Consider the following 18,668-nt stretch of genomic DNA (forward strand, 5'->3'; position numbering starts at 1 on the left):
GTTGTAGTACGCCAGAGCTTCTTCCCAGGATGATGTCCAGTATGTCACTACAGAAGCAGGACTCTGATGCCTCATCCTCCATTCGAGGTGAGCTGACAAATAAAATATAAATACAACAAGTCTTTGAGTAACACACTAAATCAGCATGGAGCACCTGACATCTGTTTGGTAGCCTCTAAGTCATATTAGGTTTTTGAAATTTGATGGTCACAGAGTTAAAGTAGAGTGACAGTCTGGTTGTCTGGCTGACATTGTCCCCTCACAACAATAGTTCTTCTTCTTTTCAGTAGGGGCTCTCCTATGTGGAGTCCACATGTTTTCTTCATGTGTTTAGATCTAATTCCAGATATGTTGATTTGAACATTTCTAAAGTGTGTACAAGTCTTAATGTTTTGGTCTGTTTATGACCTAAACCCACACCATACATTTGACCTGCCCCTGTGACCCAGTGCACAATAACGAGGCAAACAAAGTATATAAATAGTTTACTGCTGCCTGTTTATCATATTAAAAACATACGTTTTGCAGTTGATACACCAACCCGGACCCCACCAGAGAGAGAGATAGTCTGCGTGACCCTGAAGAAAGATCCCAAACTGGGCTTTGGTGAGTTTATTAGCTCAGATTTAGCTGAGAGAGATAAAATTCCTGGTATAACAACAACAGCAACAACAAGTGATTCTTTAGTAAAAGTCTTCATATTCTCTGCTCCTGTTTCAGGCTTTGTGATAGTGGGAGAGGACAATACAGGCAAACTTGACCTTGGGATCTTCATTGCTTCCATTGTGCCTGATGGCCCTGCAGAGAAAGATGGACGAATTAAACCAGGTGCAAAGTTCAAACGATGCAGATTAAAAATATAGATACGGGATGAAAATGTATAATAAAATATCTAGAGCAAGATACACAATTAGATTGGACGTGATCTGTCATAAGGACTTGAAGGTGATTTGCTGATTTTTCCAGGTGGACGTCTCATCTCACTAAATAAGACTAGTTTGGAAGGAGTGACATTCAGTGATGCTGCTGCCATCTTACAGAGCAGCCCCGATGAGGTGGAGCTCATTGTGTCCCAGCCTAAGCGTAAGATCGGCCCACTGCTTTCTCCGTCCATCCTTCAAATATTTATAAATTATTATCAGATCATACTGTGCAGAGTAGTAGTTATTTCATGGTTTTAATGCCACCTGGTTGTTTTCCTCTCAGAGTCACTGAAGGACAGACAAAGTTCTTTGAGTCAGAGTACTCTTGGATTAGCGTTGGAGAGGAACTTTGGGTCACAGACTACCCTGAGTAGCACAGAGTACCGTCCCGGAGTGGAGGAACTCGAGGATGTCATCACATTGTCCAGCATGGCAACTCCAAAACACAACAGGAAGCTTCACATTCCTGTGGTGCGAATACACGATGCCCAGGTTAGAACCAGTGCTCAGAAGACAGCGGTTAGAGACGATTGACTTTACTGTTTTTAAAAGAAGCAGTGCTGTCAAAGCTGATATTAGAGTCCAATGCCAACTGATAAACAGATTAAGTGCTCACATTAATTGGATAAAACTAAGAGATGTCGTCATTCACAGGATTCAGAAGTGTCCCAAAGATATGCCCTCATTCATTCCTTTCTTTTTTAGGAACACTTTAACGATCTATTTATTTTCAGTTCAGTACAGATGTTAAATTATTTCAAAGTCATTATAACTGCAACATTTACACTGTTACCTATAATATTATAGGCTGCAGACACTTAATTTAAACTTGCATACATTTACAGAATTGTTTTGAATAACTGCCACATTTTGCAAAAGTCTCAAGTAACAAGTACGAACACTCTAAATCAAAATGTTTTTTAATTTCACATTTTACTTGCAGAAATAACCTCTAAACATTACAATACATTTTCATGTTACTGTATGTGATTTTTCATGAAATCATTTCTTGTAATCTAACATTAATCCTCTGTTCTGCGTCTTTTTCAGGACATTTACTCTCGGTCGCCCTCTATCTTGAGCCTTAAAACAGGCGAGCGGTTTGTAGTGGAGCTGAAGAAAAGCAGTGGAAGCCTTGGCATCAGTGTTGCTGTGAGTGAAATGTTTTAATGAAGAGTGCTTTCCTCATTTTCTCTAGTTGTAAAAGAAAGTAGAGTTTGGTTTCTTTACGGAATCATTTTTGAAGAAAAATCATTTTGGATAAGGAAGCTGTAAAAATACAATATGTTCTTGATATGATGTCAAATACTTTATCTTGACTTACTGAATTTGAATTGATATGAATCATATAAACTTTGTCAGATCACTGCTTTACTGTCAGCCAAATGAATTTCCTCTTTTTTTCTGTCTTGTCAAAGGGAGGAATTAACACTAATGTGCATGATGGAGGCATTTACATCAAGAGTCTGGTGCCTGGAGGTGCTGCTGAGCAGGATGGTCGCATTCAAATTGGTAATCTTTTAATTTGGAAGTAGAAGATATGATCAGGTGTTGAAAAAGGTAAAGGGTTATAAAAAAATAAATGATTAAAATGTGCAGGATCCATATCAAACTTCTAAATTCTGGATAAATTCTAAGTTTATCAGTTGTTACATTGTAATTATATCCTTAATAACAGTCCCCCTAACATCATCATCATCATCGCAGCATTATAAAGTATGAATCTGACACAAAAGTTCTTAAGCTTCCATATGCAGCATATTACATAAGTGATTGTGTATTGAACAGTAAGATAATAAAAGTCTAAACCCCAAAGATCATAAAAATGTATTTGAGAAATTATATTATAAAACATTTGCTGTTGCTGTTATTTACATTTTGTAAACCTCTGTGCTGTGACTTGTTTCGTGCCTCAGTGAGCAGGAGAGACTTTAAAGTTTGGTGATATGTCATCACACATATACACACACACGCACACACATCGCAAACCGTTTCGGTTCGGATGCTGCTAATGATGATGAGGTTTGTGTTTGTGCGTATGACAGGTGACAGACTGCTGGAGGTTGACAGGTCCAACCTGAGGGGCGTGACTCACCATCAAGCTGTCGAGTTCCTGAAGAGGACTGGGGAGGTATACATACACGGGCATGAACACTTGCTCATGCAATGAAACACAATCACACACACAAATGTTCTCGTTTGCTGATATGATTACATTAATATCAGTGCTAAGTGACTGTCCTTCACAGAGGTTACGTATTTCTTCATCTCTTTAAATCCATGTTTTCGTGATCCATGATGATAATCCTTCCCTAATGAGTCTGTTTTAGTTAAATTAACTTAAATATAAAACCATAAAAGTTAACATAATGACAAAAGCACTAAAGTCCAAACTATTGAATTCACTATTACAAGGACTTGACCTGACTCTTTAGACCTTTCCACCATAACCTTTTTTAAGGAAGCGTTATTCACAGTGAAAAAATGGCAGGAACCAGTGCTGCTACACATTATTCTCTGTTCCCGCTGTGACGCTATTTGTTCAATTAAATTTATCAAGCATATTAAGGGGAAGTATGTGCGTCATCTGCTCCCTATAGGTGGTGAGCCTGCTGCTCGAGAGGGAGCCCACAGTAATTCTGGAGCCTAGACCTGACTCGCCCTGCCCTACCTTGGTCCACAGTGCATCACACACACAGCCCCTCAGGACTGAAGTCTCCATGGAAACGACCTTGAGTGGTCGAGCCAAGGACTACAGCTTTGTAACGGATGGTGAGAGGGGAGACGAAGGGGCATTTACCCTCGTAATAAAAAAGAAAAGATAGACAGTGTCAGGGACACACACTCATGCACACATGGCCCAGAGGTGACTGTGAGTCATCTGACAGCTACATTGTGGTTGCTGTCAGAGTCATCTAGGGCTGATGCCGCCTCAGTCCCTTGGGATTGCATCCACTGAAACCTTAAAGCTTCCTGTTCGCTGGCACGTAGCCTTCCCTTCTTTACTGGTAATAGTAGGAAAAAAAGTCAAATAAATTGGGAAAAATGTATTACCAAATAATAATTACAGAAAAGAAATATACATGCATTTGTGACACTGAATTGAAAAATGTTCTTAGCACGTTGCTAAAGATCATAATTCACATGTTAATGCTCAAGTGTTTCCTTTCATCTCGTTCCTAGAAAACACACGTGAGGTGGTGCTGAGGAAGAGCTTGTCTGGCCTCGGCTTCAGCTTTTATATCTCCCAGCTGCACTCAGGACCAGACCGCAGCAGCGTGGTCCGCATCAAACGTCTGTTCCCAGGTCAGCCAGCGCAGGAAAGTGGCCTGCTGCGGGAAGGAGACATCATCCTGACTGTCAACAAAGAGCCTCTCAAGAATCTTCCCTATCAGGTAGAATTTATATGTTTATATCAGATAGTGTATTTTTTGTTTAGTTTGTTTTTTATTTCTTATATTTATAAGAGGACAAGAATGTGTGTGGACAATTGGACCATAAGAAGCTAAAAAGCAAAATAAACCTGTTTGCAAAATAGCCAATGTAGCCTTAAAACTGTGTAAACCTGTGGAAGAACAATGGATAATCATGAATGGACTGCCGAGTGTATAAGTAACACAAGTGACCTTGTTCTCTCTCAAGTCTCATTCACTTCATTGTTTCACTAATCCTTTAATCTTGTACCACTTGAAATAGAAAGCAGTTTGTGTCATTGTGCTTGTGTCATTTAATCTTCTCTGTACTGCCAAGAAGTTACAATGGTATTAGCAGCGTTGCTTTTACACATATGTTGGTCAGATATCTGTGCACATTTTACACTCAACAAAAATATAAACGCAACACCTTTGTTACTGCTCCCATTCCCCACGGGATGGACGTAGAGACCTAAAATTCATTCCAGATACACAATATAACCATCCCTCCCAAACAGTGGTCACAAATCAGTCCAAATGTGTGGTAGTGGGCACATCTGCCATATTGAGATAATCCATCCCACCTCACAGGTGTGCCACATCAGGATGCTGATCTGACATCATGAGTAGTGCACAGGTGTACCTCAGACTGCCCACAACAAAAGGCCACCCTGGAATGTGCAGTTTTTTGCACTATTGGGGGTCTGGTGCACCATTTGCCTCATGCAGTGCAACACATCGTCGCATGGAGTCTATCAGATTGTCAATTGTGGCCTGTGGAATGTTGGTCCACTCCACTTCAATGGCTGTGCGAGGTTGTTGGATATTCGTGGGAACTGGTACACGCTGTCGTATACGCCGGTCAAGCACATCCCGAACATGCTCAATGGGTGACATGTCCGGTGAGTATGCTGGCCATGCAAGAACTGGGACATTCTCAGCTGCCATCTGCCCTGAACAATGTGAACCATGATTCATCCGTGAAGCGCACACCTCTCCAACGTGCCAGACGCCATCGAATGTGAGCATTTGCCCACACAAGTCTGTTACGGCGACGAGCTGGAGTCAGGTCAAGACCCCGATGAGGACGACGGGCATGCAGTTGAGCGTCCCTGAGACGGTTTCTGACAGTTTGTGCAGAAATTGTTTGGTTGTGCAAACCAATTGTTCCAGCAGCTGTCTGGGTGGCTGGTCTCAGACGATCTTGGAGGTGAACCTGCTGGATGTGGAGGTCCTGGGCTGGTGTGGTTACACGAGGTCTGCGGTTGTGAGGCCGGTTGGATGTGCTGCCATATTCTCTGAAACGCCTGTGGAGACAGCTTATGGTTGAGAAATGAACATTCAATGCACGGGCGACAGATCTGGTTGACATTCCTGCTGTCAGCATGCCAATTGCACGCTCCCTCATTGCTTGTGGCATCTGTGGCATTTTGCTGTGAGACAAAACTGCACATTCCAGGGTGGCCTTTTGTTGTGGGCAGTCTGAGGTACACCTGTGCACTACTCATGATGTCAGATCAGCATCCTGATGTGGCACACCTGTGAGGTGGGATGGATTATCTCAATATAGCAGATGTGCCCACTACCACACATTTGGACTGATTTGTGACCACTGTTTGGGAGGGATGGTTATATTGTGTATCTGGAATGAATTTTAGGTCTCTACGTCCATCCCATGGGGAATGGGAGCAGTAACAAAGGTGTTGTGTTTATATTTTTGTTGAGTGTAAGTCTGTCTCATTTTTAACCAATTCAAAGTTTCTTTTCTGTTTGTCTCAGAGGGTTTTGCTTTTGCTACGTGGTGCTCCTTCTGAGGTTCATCTGCTGATCTGCCGACCTGGACCAGGAGCACTGAATGATGGAGATAATAACTCACTGGTGAGCTAATATACTCATGAATCACTGTAAATCCAGTCCCAAGGCAGACATTTTTAGACAAACCATTGTACTTTCTGTCTGACTCTACAGACTCTTACATCCCTCCGTGATGCTCGATCGCGGTCTCTGGACATCAGGTTGGGGGAGGACTACAGCGAGCTCCTCAAAAAGCCCTCCAACCAGGAGGAGGAGCCGACCAGCAAAACAGAGAAAAACTCAGAACTTCCTGCAGCTTCACAACTCCCAGAGAGCCAGGAGGATCTCAAGGCAGAAGTGCAGACACAACAGACTCCACCATCTTCCCCTCGCTCACCTCCTTCACCAACATCACCTACATCTCCTCCTTCACCAGTCTCGCCAGCATCACCTGCCTCACCTACCTCGCCTGGCTCTGGGTCTCCACCTGCTCCAACAGAGGCCCAACTAGCTGCTGGGAAGCTCGAGCAACAAAAGGAAGCAGAAGCAGAAAAGAAGAGCAAAGATGTGGAGGAGGAGGACGCAACAACCTCAAGCTCTACTGTGATGCTTATTGATGTCTGTCCTAAGACTGGCTCCAACTCTGTGTATACCAGGTAATGTTTCAGATGCCAGCTGTCATGTGTTGATGTGCATGTTGTGTGGTTATTTTCAAAACTCGTGCAGATGTCTTTTATCAGGACAGAGTTTTATTGTTAGGATGAACATGAACATTTGGCTTAATTTTAAGTAGACTACAAAATAAATGTTTTTTTTAATCGGCAGTGGAGTCAGAGAGGAGGCAGATGGAAGTGTCACCTATTGCCTCATGGGAAATGGACTCACTATCATGGCAGATGAAGAGTACCTGACCATCAGCTCCACACTGGAGCCTCCTCACATGCTTCCCACCGCTAGCACTCAAACAGCCAACTTTAGCTCTCAAACATCAAGTAGCTTGCAGTATCCACACCCCAACCCCACCACCTTGGCCCTCAACCTCTTATCTGACACCCCCACCACTTGTTCCCTGGCACATCCCTCCCAGCCACTCACAACACAGCCCCCTAAAACCAAGCACCACCCAATCCAGCAGGGGCTTCTTCCAAGTCACTACAAAGCCATGTCCAAGATCAGCCGCCCCATGGTGCCCCCACCTCAACCTCCACCACTGACCCCTATCACAGCTCAGATTATCTCTGTGGCTCCCTGTCCTAGTCCACCTCCCCCAGTGCTGCCCCCCACACTGCTGCCCCCGGCTGCTCCGATCCAATTTAGAGAAGAACCAGAAAAGAAAGAAAAGGAATACAAAGATTATGATGATGACGAATATGATGAGGAAGAGGAAGAGAGTCGAAGAAAGGCAAGTCGATGATGTTCTATTTTTATGCCACTGCTTAAATTTAGCTGTGTTTTCATCAATATTAGTTTGCCTGCTAGTTTTCCATTAAGTTTTTTGAAGAGAACCATCACTGGACTTTTGAGAGATTAATGTTTTCCCATTCTTGTCTAATAGCTAGCTGCTCAACAGTCCAGAGTCTTATTTTGTATTTTTATGTCTTATGTTGTTCATTTTTTCAACTGGTGAAAGGTCAGGCCGGTTCAGCGCCTCGGTTCTTCTACTGTTATAATAGCTGCAGTATGGTGTTTAGCATCGTCTTGCTGAAATATGCAGGGTCTTCCCTAATAAAGAGGTGTTCTGGATGGGATCGTATGTTGCTCTAAAATCTGTATATACCTTTCAGCATTGATGGTGCCTTTCCAAATATGCAAGGTGCCAGTTCCATAGGCACTAATGTAACCCTAAACCAACGGAGATGCAGGCTTTTGAACTCAGTGCCAATAACAAGCTGTATGGTCCCTCATAAGACATCTAGAGGAGATGGTGGTGTTTCTGTATCATGTTCATATATGTAAGCTTGAATTTACATTCTGGATTCACAGAGGATGATTTCTGGAAGCGTTCCTGAGCCTATGGAGCAGGCTGCATTAAAAACAGGAACGACAGTCAGCTCTGTTTTTAATGCAGTGCTACTCTGCCCTATACTATGAAGACAGTTTGACATACCCCGGGTATCTTTCCATTCTGGATTCACTAACATTGGCAATCAGGATAAGCAGTTACATCACGCTGTTTATCGACTGGCTAAGTTAACCCAGGGTCTCCCCTCTATGTTAAAATCAAAGGGCTGGTGTTGGCAGCATCTGACCAACCTAAAAGGCATGGATCATATGATTCTTCTTCCAAAGAAAAAGATCCCTGTGAGTGCCACCTACTCATTATCAGAAGAAATTGTGATAAAAATCTCCAAAAAACATTAAAATATAAAAAGCGTCGCCACAGATTCTCTGAACCTCTGCATCTCTAAGATTATCTTTATATACTCTTTATATACATGTTACTGACCTGGTGCTAATGAACCTTATTAGTGTCAAATGTTCCTCCAGGTGTTTCTTTTTAGGACCACTGACTTTTGAAGCTTTTTATATCCCCCACACAAACTTTTGCCACTGCCATCAAATTAAAAAATTTCTTGTTTTCTTCTTAAAATCATGACCTTCTAATTTCTATTCTCACAGGGATTGGTTAAAGAATTTGAGCTGTCAGTGGTTCTGACTAAGTCCAGAAGTGGAAGCTTTGGGTTCACCATCACTCGAAGCAAACTAGACAACTGCTACTACATACAGGAAATATTGGACAATCCAGCCAAGGCAGATGGACGACTCAGGGCAGGAGACAGGCTCGTCACAGTATGCACCAAAACTTGCGCCTGCACATTTAAAGTAATCATTAAGCGTGTCCTGTTGATATGACAACTGTTCTTTGTCTGTCATCTTTTACCAGGTAAATGGCCACGATGTTACCAGTGTGGCAGATGACGTTGCCATGACTATTCTCAGGTCATCTCCAAGGAGACTGAGTATGACAATAGGGAGAGCAGTGAGCAACCTGGTGGCTCCACCCTCTTGTGACAGCCTGCCTGATATTGTCCTACACAAGACACCTTCAGGACAGCTGGGTGGGACTTTATATAAACTTCGACTTACGGCATAGAAGCACATCAGTCATATATTATTTGAATTAATCTCTGTGCGTGCCCTTTCCAGGAATAAAGCTGACAGGTGGCATTGGTAGTAAATGGCAGGGCATCTACTGTCTGGAGGTGGTGCCAGGTTCCCCTGCCAGCGAGGAGGGTAGTGTCCAACCCAATGACAAGATCCTGTACATCTGTGGAAGGTGCACGCTGGGAATGACACTAGAGGATGCAGTCAAAGCTTGTGAGATCGCTCCACGTAAAGTGAAACTAAAAGTCATCAGGTATTAATGGTTCGAGAGATAATGTTTTTAGTGTTTGCCTCTCTTTCTTTGAATGAGTCTGTTCTTGTGTCTGTTACAGAGAAGAGCAGCCAGTGACCCCCAGGGGTAAGTGGAACGGTAAGTGCTTCCAAAGAATTTATGGCATGACTTCACTTGATCGGGACTCCAAGGACAGCTAAACAGGATAGTTTGGTTTCTATGCAGTATATGCAATGATGCATTGCTTAGAAACCAAATATGTTTGCGCTCAACAATGATAATTTAGGTTCAATCATTACCAGAAAACCTTAAAATTCTGGGAAGCAAAACAATTACTTGTGTGTAATGCAAAGGTATTTTTTAGTGTTTGATCTCTTTGTTTTCTTCGACAGGTCTGTTTGACTGGAAAAAGGACAGGAAGTCCTTTGCTCGTTTTGAAGAGCCAGTATCCCCAGAGAAAGACTCTCCTACTGAAGATGGTGAGTTTTTTTCTTTCTCGCATTCATTTATTTCTCTTTTTGCTTCTTCCAAACTCTTTTCATCATCAGCACAGTAACTAGTTACCATTCATCCCTTTGACGGCTGTCCCATTGTCAGGGTGAAGCATGAGCTTGGTGCTGACAGATAGCTCTCTTTGCAGCTGTGTGTGCGTTTACATGTGTGTGATCTGAATGCTGACAGACAGATCCTGGGCTCTCACAGCAGGATTAATAATTAGCGAGCCTCTGGCCCTCCACTGGCGTATTGGACTGCAAGGCCAAAGGCGTCGCACACACATGCACACAGAGTCAGAACCATACAGCCAGTGGTCTATAGGGCAGGTATCTCAGTTGCCTGGTGACGGTGTATAAAGTGGAGAGGGTCAGTCTGAAAAGATCAGCTTTGTTTTGCTGTCATAGAAGAAATACACCGCTCAACACTTCTCTTTCAAAATGTCCGAAGAGGTGGGAGGTTGGTGTGTGTTGCTGTTTTTTCTCCAAGTGTCTTGTTTTGAAATTTATTTTGATGCAGAAGGTGGCATGGATGCAAATCGGTAGAGAAGGAAAGTTCCACTGCTGGTTTAGAGCCAAACTCCAGGAGTTCCCTTTGTTAAACTTGCTTGATGTTTTCTAAAAGCATAATAATATACATGTTAACTCTTTTTTTTGTCTGAATGGGCTTTTTTTTCCAGCTGAAGCTGTGTATCAGACTGCTGGACAATTCAGATGTCTCTCTCTCGGCCAAGAACAGGATGTAAGTTTACTAACAAATGTATTTTCTGTCCACTAGCCTGGTCTTTTCTCCTGTACACCTTCTGCTTTGCTTAAACAATTGTCCGTCTAAGGGGACACTGTAACATGAGTCTGCTGAGTGTCAATCTGTTAATGTATTCTCTATCTGTGTGTTTGACAAGCATTCTTTACTCTTCATTTATGTACACGACACAGTGGCAATTTATTAATGTAGAATACAATCTGGCCTTGTAAATACACAGCTATAAAACTGATAAGAGAATCTGTTTCCTTATTTCTCAATTCTTGTCTTCTTAGAATTGCATCATGCAAGTGGAGTTCACTAAACCAGAAGGAGGAGGTCTCGGTTTTGCATTGGTCGGGGGAACAAATGGCAGCATGCTCAGGGTGAGAGAAATTTGCTCAGGTGGAGTAGCTGAGCAGGACGGTCGCCTGAGAGTGGGAGATATTCTGTTAGAGGTAACAAAACAACGTATGTAATGCAAATAATTTTTTTTTACCTCCATAGTCAGGGGGAGGCTTTGATTTTCTTTGTGCCCATGCTAGGTGAATGGTGTGATTGTGTCTGGACTGAGCCACAGTAAGGTGGTGGAAATCCTGCGCAAAGCTGAAGGGACTGTGCAGCTCACCATCTGCAGAGACGTCCTGCCCCTGACCTACTCCGAGTCACCTACACCGCCCAACATGTCAGCTCAAACTGAAGCTATTTTAGCTGAGCAGCCTGCTCTTGTGTCCAACCCTGATAATTGCTCTTCACCTGACCTCATGCTGAACAGGCCAGTGGACCGTCCCCCTGGTATGCTCTCTGACAAATACATTTCCTAAGCTGCGCTAAATTTTATGGTAAAAGATGTAAAAATCCATATTTTGTGTCTAATTAGGCATAACTAGAATTAGAAATAGTATGTTTATAGTGCCTTACATATACATTAAGATCGCTTTGAAAACCAGATTTAGTGCCGTAAGATATACTTACAAATTGTCTCTGACTTTCACCTTACTACTGGATCATTCGTTGGTCATTAGAAGAAATCTAAAGCATAGTGGATCACATGTTCAGTCATCCCTTAAAATCTTGATGGTGTCCAGACTTTTACAACGTGTAGGTGGTACTTTGTTGACAGTCTACTCTCACACGTTTTTAAAAATATCATGCCACTTTCCAATCCCCTAATACCAGGCTATGATAGCTACTATGTTGTCATTACAACTCTATATTGAGACATAAAGTCAAATCCCTCGTTAACTCCTATTATTAGAGGCTCACACTTTCTTAGAGGGTTATTGGCAACACATTACAGCACAACTGTAGTGTCAAATAAGCTCATGCAAAGTCTTGAATAATGCCTAATGATGGTATGGCTTGTAAAATTTGCCTAATAAAAACATTATTTCTAGCTCTGTGTAATTTGATACAAATACAGCCTCTTATGTCTTATTAGTTTACTCTAAAATAAAGTGTGGCCCCTTCTTATTATTAGGATTTGTAGAAAGCAGATGTTTAAAACAAGCTGTAGACTCAGAGAGATTTGTAATATTTCATTAACAAAAAGCGTGATTATTTTAATCTTGTTATTTGTTGACATTTTGTCTACATTTGCTGTTTTAGAGGCAACGTCAGACCCTGTGGTTAATGAAGCAGATGTTGTTCTAACATCGCCCCCTCCCTCACCTCACCTACTGACAGTTGTAACCGATGAGACTACAGGTAAACAGGTAATGTGGACACTAACAAGCATACAGAAGTGTGCAAAAGTCTTGAGCAACTTCTCATTTCTTTCAACTTTGCTTCAAAGTAGCCAGACTTTCTTGTAATTCTTAAAGTGGTCTTGAGCAATCGTTCTCCAGCTTTCTGAAGGCCTATCAGAGATTTCTTTGGACATTGGCTGCTTTTTTACTCATTTTCGCTCCAGTCCCTGTACCTGATCATGTTCAGCGGGATGTTTTTTGCATGTTAAGTCATTTAACCCTGACCTGTGAACCTTAAAAAGGTACCTAATCAAGGTTAACATGAGAGATACATCTCAGTTGATCTGTCTACTGTTTGCTGAAACTTGCCTAGAAATCGTCTTCAAGGAAGAATAAGTGTCACTCACCCATTCTTGAGGAAAGGGAACAGGGAGAAGAGTCAGAGCTTTGGAAAATTACACAAGAAGTGGACTGAAAATCTGTGGCAACAGGTCTTATGACATGATGAGTGCAAATTTGAACGTTTTGATTCAAAACTTTATCAGTGTGTACAAAGGAGGTCAGGAAAGAAGCACAGCAGAGGTTTACGGCCAACTGTAAAACGTGGTAAAGGTCCTGTCATTGTGGCTGCATTTCAGCTTTGGGGGTGTTGGGGGGCGTACAATGCATTACCATTTAATACTACCTGGAAAGCGTCTGATTGGGAAAGGCTTTCTTTTTCAGCATGACCATTATCCCAAAAACAGAGAGTTCAGGCTGTGTTAAAGAATAAAAGTGGTGATACCAAATATTGACTTTCAAGCTCATTACAGTTGTACAAACTCTGTTTTTGTCTTGTATGCAGCATTTTCCATGTGTGGTTGCTCATGTTTCAATACCCGACTACACCTATTTCTCATTTTCCTAGTAAAATAAAAAGAAAAGACAGCCCAAGACTTTTGTACAGTACTGTATATAAACTAACTGCAACATTATTAACTATTAAAATTAAATCGTACCCTTCTTTACATCTTTACTAACATCTGCTGCTAACATCTTGCTCCTTCCCTCTGTTGCCTCCTCTGGCTTTTTGTCTGTGGAACAGGAGAGCTGTAACAGCACCCCTTCTCATCAAGCTTGCTGCCCATCCCTCAATGTCACTGACATGTTGCATGGAGCTTCTGACAGGTAGTACTACTCTCTTGTATTGTCTACATATTTCGTGTCCTCTTCTTCAACCCCCCTCCTCCTGCATCTTTGTATGCTGGAGTACCAGCATTATCCATAAGGAGGCAGCAAAGAGCAATAAATAAAAGATGACTGTGGGATAAACGTTGACGCTTGTAAACTGTGATCCCCATTAGAAGAAAATGTCAGTTAGTGTAACAGCTAGGAAGTGTATAGTACTATTCCATGCAGGCTTAAAAAAAGAAAGGTACAGCAGTAGTAAAAATATATTTTAGCCTTTTGTTTATACTGTATTTTAGGTGGAAAAGGCGCAGGGAAAGGAAGCTCAGCCTTGCATGATTTCATCCCCTCCTACCGAAGACTAAAAATGGTCTGGTCTCACCCCTGCCCTGCCCCCTGACTCCCCCAGGAAACAAATTGTGAGCAAACTTTTGGACCACTCCTGCAAAGACATCCGGAAACCCCAGTCAGACGGCTGGAGCAGTGAAGATGATGACGACGATGTATTCAGCACCAAAGGTCAGGAAATGGCCTCATCCCAAACAGGTGCCTGTTTCTGTAGTACTGTAATGACAAGTCTGAGTTAAAATAGATAAATGTTTGCATTAAAGGGTTAAAGTGACCCTTTTCTCCACTTCTTTTAATCTATATTTTTCTCAGGCCCTCCCATAGTATCAGAGGAGGAACTGGCCAGTCTAGCTCTTATTACCCCTGCAAAGACCAGCCAGTACTCAGGCTCCAGAGTCAAAGCTCTCATCCAGATTCTCCAGCATCAACTGGACCAGCAGGAACTGGTCAAAGAGTTCATGGTTTGTGTGAACTACTGGATTCATAAAAAGGAAGTTATTATGTAACTTACTGCAATATGGGTTCCACTGTGAAGCGGCAGACAAACATCCATGCTGTAGAAAATCAGCGTTTATTAAAATAAATAAAATGCATTATCTTAAGTTATTGTGGTTATTATGTCCATGTTTATACTTAAGGCTCTGGAGCATCTGAAGCCTTCTGACAACTGCCTAGTGGGAAAAGCTCCTGAGAACAGAGACAAGAACCGCTACAGAGACATCCTACCCTGTAAGTTGAGTGTAAAAATTTAATGTTATTATTTATTCAAACCTTGCACTTTTTATGTTCCCTTTTTTAGGGGTTCCATCTTTCTCGTTGATGGTTTAAAGCTCGTAAAAATGGATACTCAGGGACTTGGCATTCCATTGTTTCATTGTCTCACTTTAAGCTGACTCTAAAAAAGAAGGGAGTGAAGATGTTTGTGTACAACAGTTAAGCAATTTAATTTACACAGAACAAATTATTTCTCAATAACTCACTGGTACCACACTTATAATTTTCTCTGAGTCTGCCAAGTATGTGATGTTGTAATTATCTAGGATTTATATTTTTAATAAATGAAGGAGCATCAGGAACAAATAATATTACAAGCTGTGTTATCACCATGAATTCCAGAGGTTTGCTGTCTGATTTGTGATAGAATTAATCACTACCTCATAAACTCACAGTGTCTTCGACTTCTAAGTCAGATGCACCGCTCGCTCATCACGTCTGGTTTCAAAACATCGAGATGCTGGTGATAAAAATGCTCAAGTCAAGGCTTCATTAACCACTGAGTGGCTGTGGCTCAAACTCAAAAACACACCGAGACTATTTTTGCGTGTTATTTTTGCTCTTTCTTCCTTTAGACGACAAAACTCGTGTTGTGGTTGGAGAGAATCAGGACTATATCAATGCCAGCTACATCCGCATGCAAGTTGGCGATGAAGAGTTCTTCTACATCTCCTGTCAGGGCCCTTTACCTTCTACTGTGCAAACCTTCTGGCAGATGATCTGGGAAAATAAATCCGATGTCGTTTCCATGATGACCCAGGAAGTAGAGCGGGGAAGGATTAAATGTCACAAATACTGGCCAGAGAAGCTGGGTGTGCCTTTGGATGTAGGCAGGTACCAGCTTCACCTCGAGAACCAACAGTACCTGGAATACTTCCACATCAAGATCATCCGTATGGTGGAGAGTGAGGTGAGAGAGGGGCACTTTCTTTTCTGACTTACTGTAAAAAATGAATAAATACAAGTTTTGTGCAAATTTTTGATGAATTGCCATTCCAGACTGCCGAAACACATTTTGTTCGACACCTGAAGTTCACACACTGGCCTGACCACGGCGTGCCGCACTCCTCCGAGCAGCTGGTTCGCTTCATCCGCTACCTGAGGGCGGTGCACCATAAAGGGCCTGTCACTGTGCACTGCAGCGCTGGCATAGGACGTACAGGAGTTCTTATTTGTACTGACATCATCCTTAGCCTCATCGAGAATGATTTGCCTGTGAGTGGAATCCACTTTGATGGGTTTTCATTGGCATTTAGTGGTTTTAGTCATGCAACTGGCACAGTTCTATCACATTCCGGAAAAATAAAAAACAATTATCGGATAGACTGCTGTGAAATTTTTCACATAGGTCAGCAGGGGCAGATCCTACTATAACTGGCTATTCTTAAACCACCGCTGTGCCAAAGTGCGACCCAGCAGCACTAACATGGTTGCAGCCACTTCATTAATCACTGTTATTTGAAATAAAACATGCATGCATTTTCATCTGTACTTAACAGTTTTCTTTTTTTACCTTTAGATTAACGTAAGCAACATTGTGAAAGAGATGAGACTTCAGCGGCACGGGATGATTCAAACCAAGGTCAGTGCCAGCAGAAGGGTTAAAATTCAGGCTTTGGAATAGATGGTGAGCAAAATTAGACGTGTCCTTTGTCCCCCTTATTTCAGGAGCAATACCTTTTCTGCTACAAAGTCTGGTTGGAGGTTTTACAGGGGATTTTACAGCTTCACGGCAGCCAGTGGCAACCAGAAGACCCAAGAGACCACAAAGTAGTTTGAGAATGTTTCCACCATACCTGTAAGAAACAAGCTGTGAATGTTCGACCGCGTGCAGTCGCGCCCAGCAGAGCGATACGTTGATGATACAGTTTTCTTTGGCTTCCTTTAGTTTAGCTGGCTATAATATGCAATCTGTACTTCTCAGCTTTGCTACAATGATTTCAACTGACTTTGTCTGTGTATGTGTTCTTGGTGCTGTGATTATCTCACGTTATTTTAGATCACTGAGGTTGTTTTGCCTTTTCAGGTTTAGTGATTTGCCTTCTGTCTCAAACATTGTGTTTTTTTAAATCTAATCTTTTTTCTCCATGTTCTTTACATTTTTATGTTGCATGTTATTTTAAATCCGGTAATATTTACATCTTGGCAGTAATGTCATCAAAGTGCACAAGTGTAAGATCATCATACCAAAGTTAGTGTCTGTTTCAAACCTCGATGACTAGCGTTTGATTCAAGGTTGTGTTATCATTTCATTTAAGTGCATTTGTACCCTGCAGAAAAGGGTATTAGCAAAAGAACATTATTGATTGTCTTTAATTAATCATCTAAGGGAATGAAAAGCATTAAGTGCCTTGGAAAGATACGCATCACTTGCTCCATACTGACCCCAGCCCACTTGTCTGAAGCGGTCAGGGACGGAGGACAAGAAACAGATTTGAGAGCAGCTGATAGTGGTTGGAGTGAACGAGCAGCTTTTGGTCTGTTTGTAAGGTGGACTTTGGTTAATTCAAACCAGAGGAACATTACATCTCACCTTTTTGTTAAGTTGTAACTCTGAAACAGTGTGGTGTTCGCACACTGCCTTCCAGTCTTTTTTTCTTTTTAATTTGTGTGCTCATTTTATACAATATCTATCACAAAGAACATTTTATTAAACATTATCACAACTTGCTCATCCCAAATACAGATAAAGAATGACCCCACATAACAAATTTTTGAAAATTCATAAATTTTCAATTCACTATTTTGCTAAAATTTGAACTCTAAATATTCCCTTTTTTTTGTAAAATGTACAAAAATGATTTAGATGTAATTTAAATTATTAGTTGCTGGGCTATTACATGTAAGTTGTTACGTGATAGCATCGTTTCTCTGTATTCTTTGGCTATTTTAATACAAACTCAGCCAAAAATGCAAAAAATATTCCCAGGTTTACAAACTTTCCATTTTGCCACTTTAGATATTGTACAAAGCAACGGTCAAAGTCAAATCTAAAATGATTTCTAGCTGCTGGTTTGAACCTCAACCTTTGGATGTCACTGCTTGTGAGCTTTGTTCCTGTAGCTGCTAACAAACACACACCAGCTCTCTTATTGCATGCAGACTCTTACAGTACAGCCTGGAGTTTGACAAAATGACTTGAACATGATCAAAATGTGGAATGTAACAAAGCAATACTCCTGAGGAGGAGGGAAACTGAATGTCTGGATCGGTTACCCAGTTTTCCAAACTGTTTGGAGCATGTTGGTTAGACATGTGCAGTACTGTACTTTTGCCATGTGGATGGCCATGCAGAGCCATCAGCCTCTGTACTGTGTATGAAACATCTTTTCACTCCACGCTGGTTGGTTGGTTTCCAACGATAGCTAACCCTCTGTTATGTGCAAGTTCGCGTTCTATTTGAAACTCGTTGATATATTTGAAAATGGTTATTCTTGAAAGAACAAAAGAAAAGCACATTTTGCATTCATCTGTGAAAATGCATCTTGTACAGTTAAGCAAGTGCTTATGCGTAGCATTGTGAAATATAATAACCTCTGATTGCACAACTGCTTATTTATGCTGAATTAATATCTTGTCACTGTACCAGCCACTATGTAACCAATAACTGAGAACAATGTAATACCTCTCTCTTTAATTAAAAGCTATTCTGAAGCTTGTTTGTGTGTTATACAACACATTTTACCCCTTGACTCCAAACACAACATAATTCAACTCGAATAACGGAACAAGGGCAGCAGATTGGGTTTTCCCTGATGGCACACACAGAACAGAGAGGCGGAGGCAACCCTAAATCTAACTTCACTGTGCCCCTTTTTCTACTTTTACTGCACGGTTTACTCCCTCTCGAGTTTTACTGCAGAGTAAATAAGCTGGTCTCACAGGGGTCTTTTGTGACAGCATGGAAATCCCTCGGAAAACGCTGCACACTCTGCGCACGTTTAAACCTGATGCTGGGGAAGCCACAGAGCAGATTTACTTGCTCGCCCTC

The 18,668-nt window shown here is 41.8% G+C and overlaps 1 protein-coding gene across 7 annotated transcripts in view; it reads left to right on the forward strand.

The window, feature by feature from the left end:
• Positions 1 to 18,331, forward strand: part of ptpn20 (protein tyrosine phosphatase non-receptor type 20) — a 26,781-nt gene extending 8,450 nt beyond the window's left edge. For 2 of the 7 annotated variants that reach the window (XM_026189038.1, XM_026189042.1), the window contains 30 exons: positions 8 to 87; positions 529 to 606; positions 721 to 828; positions 967 to 1,083; positions 1,207 to 1,415; positions 1,974 to 2,075; positions 2,342 to 2,435; positions 2,969 to 3,054; positions 3,524 to 3,695; positions 4,107 to 4,318; positions 6,116 to 6,214; positions 6,305 to 6,786; positions 6,956 to 7,532; positions 8,750 to 8,920; positions 9,015 to 9,189; positions 9,278 to 9,488; positions 9,568 to 9,605; positions 9,860 to 9,946; positions 10,639 to 10,700; positions 10,997 to 11,158; positions 11,246 to 11,495; positions 12,309 to 12,415; positions 13,473 to 13,555; positions 13,965 to 14,101; positions 14,216 to 14,364; positions 14,542 to 14,632; positions 15,253 to 15,587; positions 15,677 to 15,892; positions 16,197 to 16,259; positions 16,346 to 18,331. In XM_026189038.1, the coding sequence (XP_026044823.1) occupies positions 8 to 87; positions 529 to 606; positions 721 to 828; positions 967 to 1,083; positions 1,207 to 1,415; positions 1,974 to 2,075; positions 2,342 to 2,435; positions 2,969 to 3,054; positions 3,524 to 3,695; positions 4,107 to 4,318; positions 6,116 to 6,214; positions 6,305 to 6,786; positions 6,956 to 7,532; positions 8,750 to 8,920; positions 9,015 to 9,189; positions 9,278 to 9,488; positions 9,568 to 9,605; positions 9,860 to 9,946; positions 10,639 to 10,700; positions 10,997 to 11,158; positions 11,246 to 11,495; positions 12,309 to 12,415; positions 13,473 to 13,555; positions 13,965 to 14,101; positions 14,216 to 14,364; positions 14,542 to 14,632; positions 15,253 to 15,587; positions 15,677 to 15,892; positions 16,197 to 16,259; positions 16,346 to 16,456 (4,864 nt within the window). In that variant the 3' untranslated portion in view covers positions 16,457 to 18,331. Of the gene's footprint in view, positions 1 to 7; positions 88 to 528; positions 607 to 720; positions 829 to 966; positions 1,084 to 1,206; positions 1,416 to 1,973; positions 2,076 to 2,341; positions 2,436 to 2,968; positions 3,055 to 3,523; positions 3,696 to 4,106; positions 4,319 to 6,115; positions 6,215 to 6,304; positions 6,787 to 6,955; positions 7,533 to 8,316; positions 8,432 to 8,749; positions 8,921 to 9,014; positions 9,190 to 9,277; positions 9,489 to 9,567; positions 9,606 to 9,859; positions 9,947 to 10,638; positions 10,701 to 10,996; positions 11,159 to 11,245; positions 11,496 to 12,308; positions 12,416 to 13,472; positions 13,556 to 13,854; positions 14,102 to 14,215; positions 14,365 to 14,541; positions 14,633 to 15,252; positions 15,588 to 15,676; positions 15,893 to 16,196; positions 16,260 to 16,345 lie in introns of those variants that run through there. The other 5 variants (XM_026189039.1, XM_026189040.1, XM_026189041.1 and 2 more) reach the window with 5 other exon arrangements.
• The last annotated feature ends 337 nt before the right edge of the window (positions 18,332 to 18,668 follow it).

Source organism: Astatotilapia calliptera, chromosome 13 (genome assembly GCF_900246225.1).
Source record: "Astatotilapia calliptera chromosome 13, fAstCal1.2, whole genome shotgun sequence".
Classification (NCBI taxonomy): domain Eukaryota; kingdom Metazoa; phylum Chordata; class Actinopteri; order Cichliformes; family Cichlidae; genus Astatotilapia; species Astatotilapia calliptera.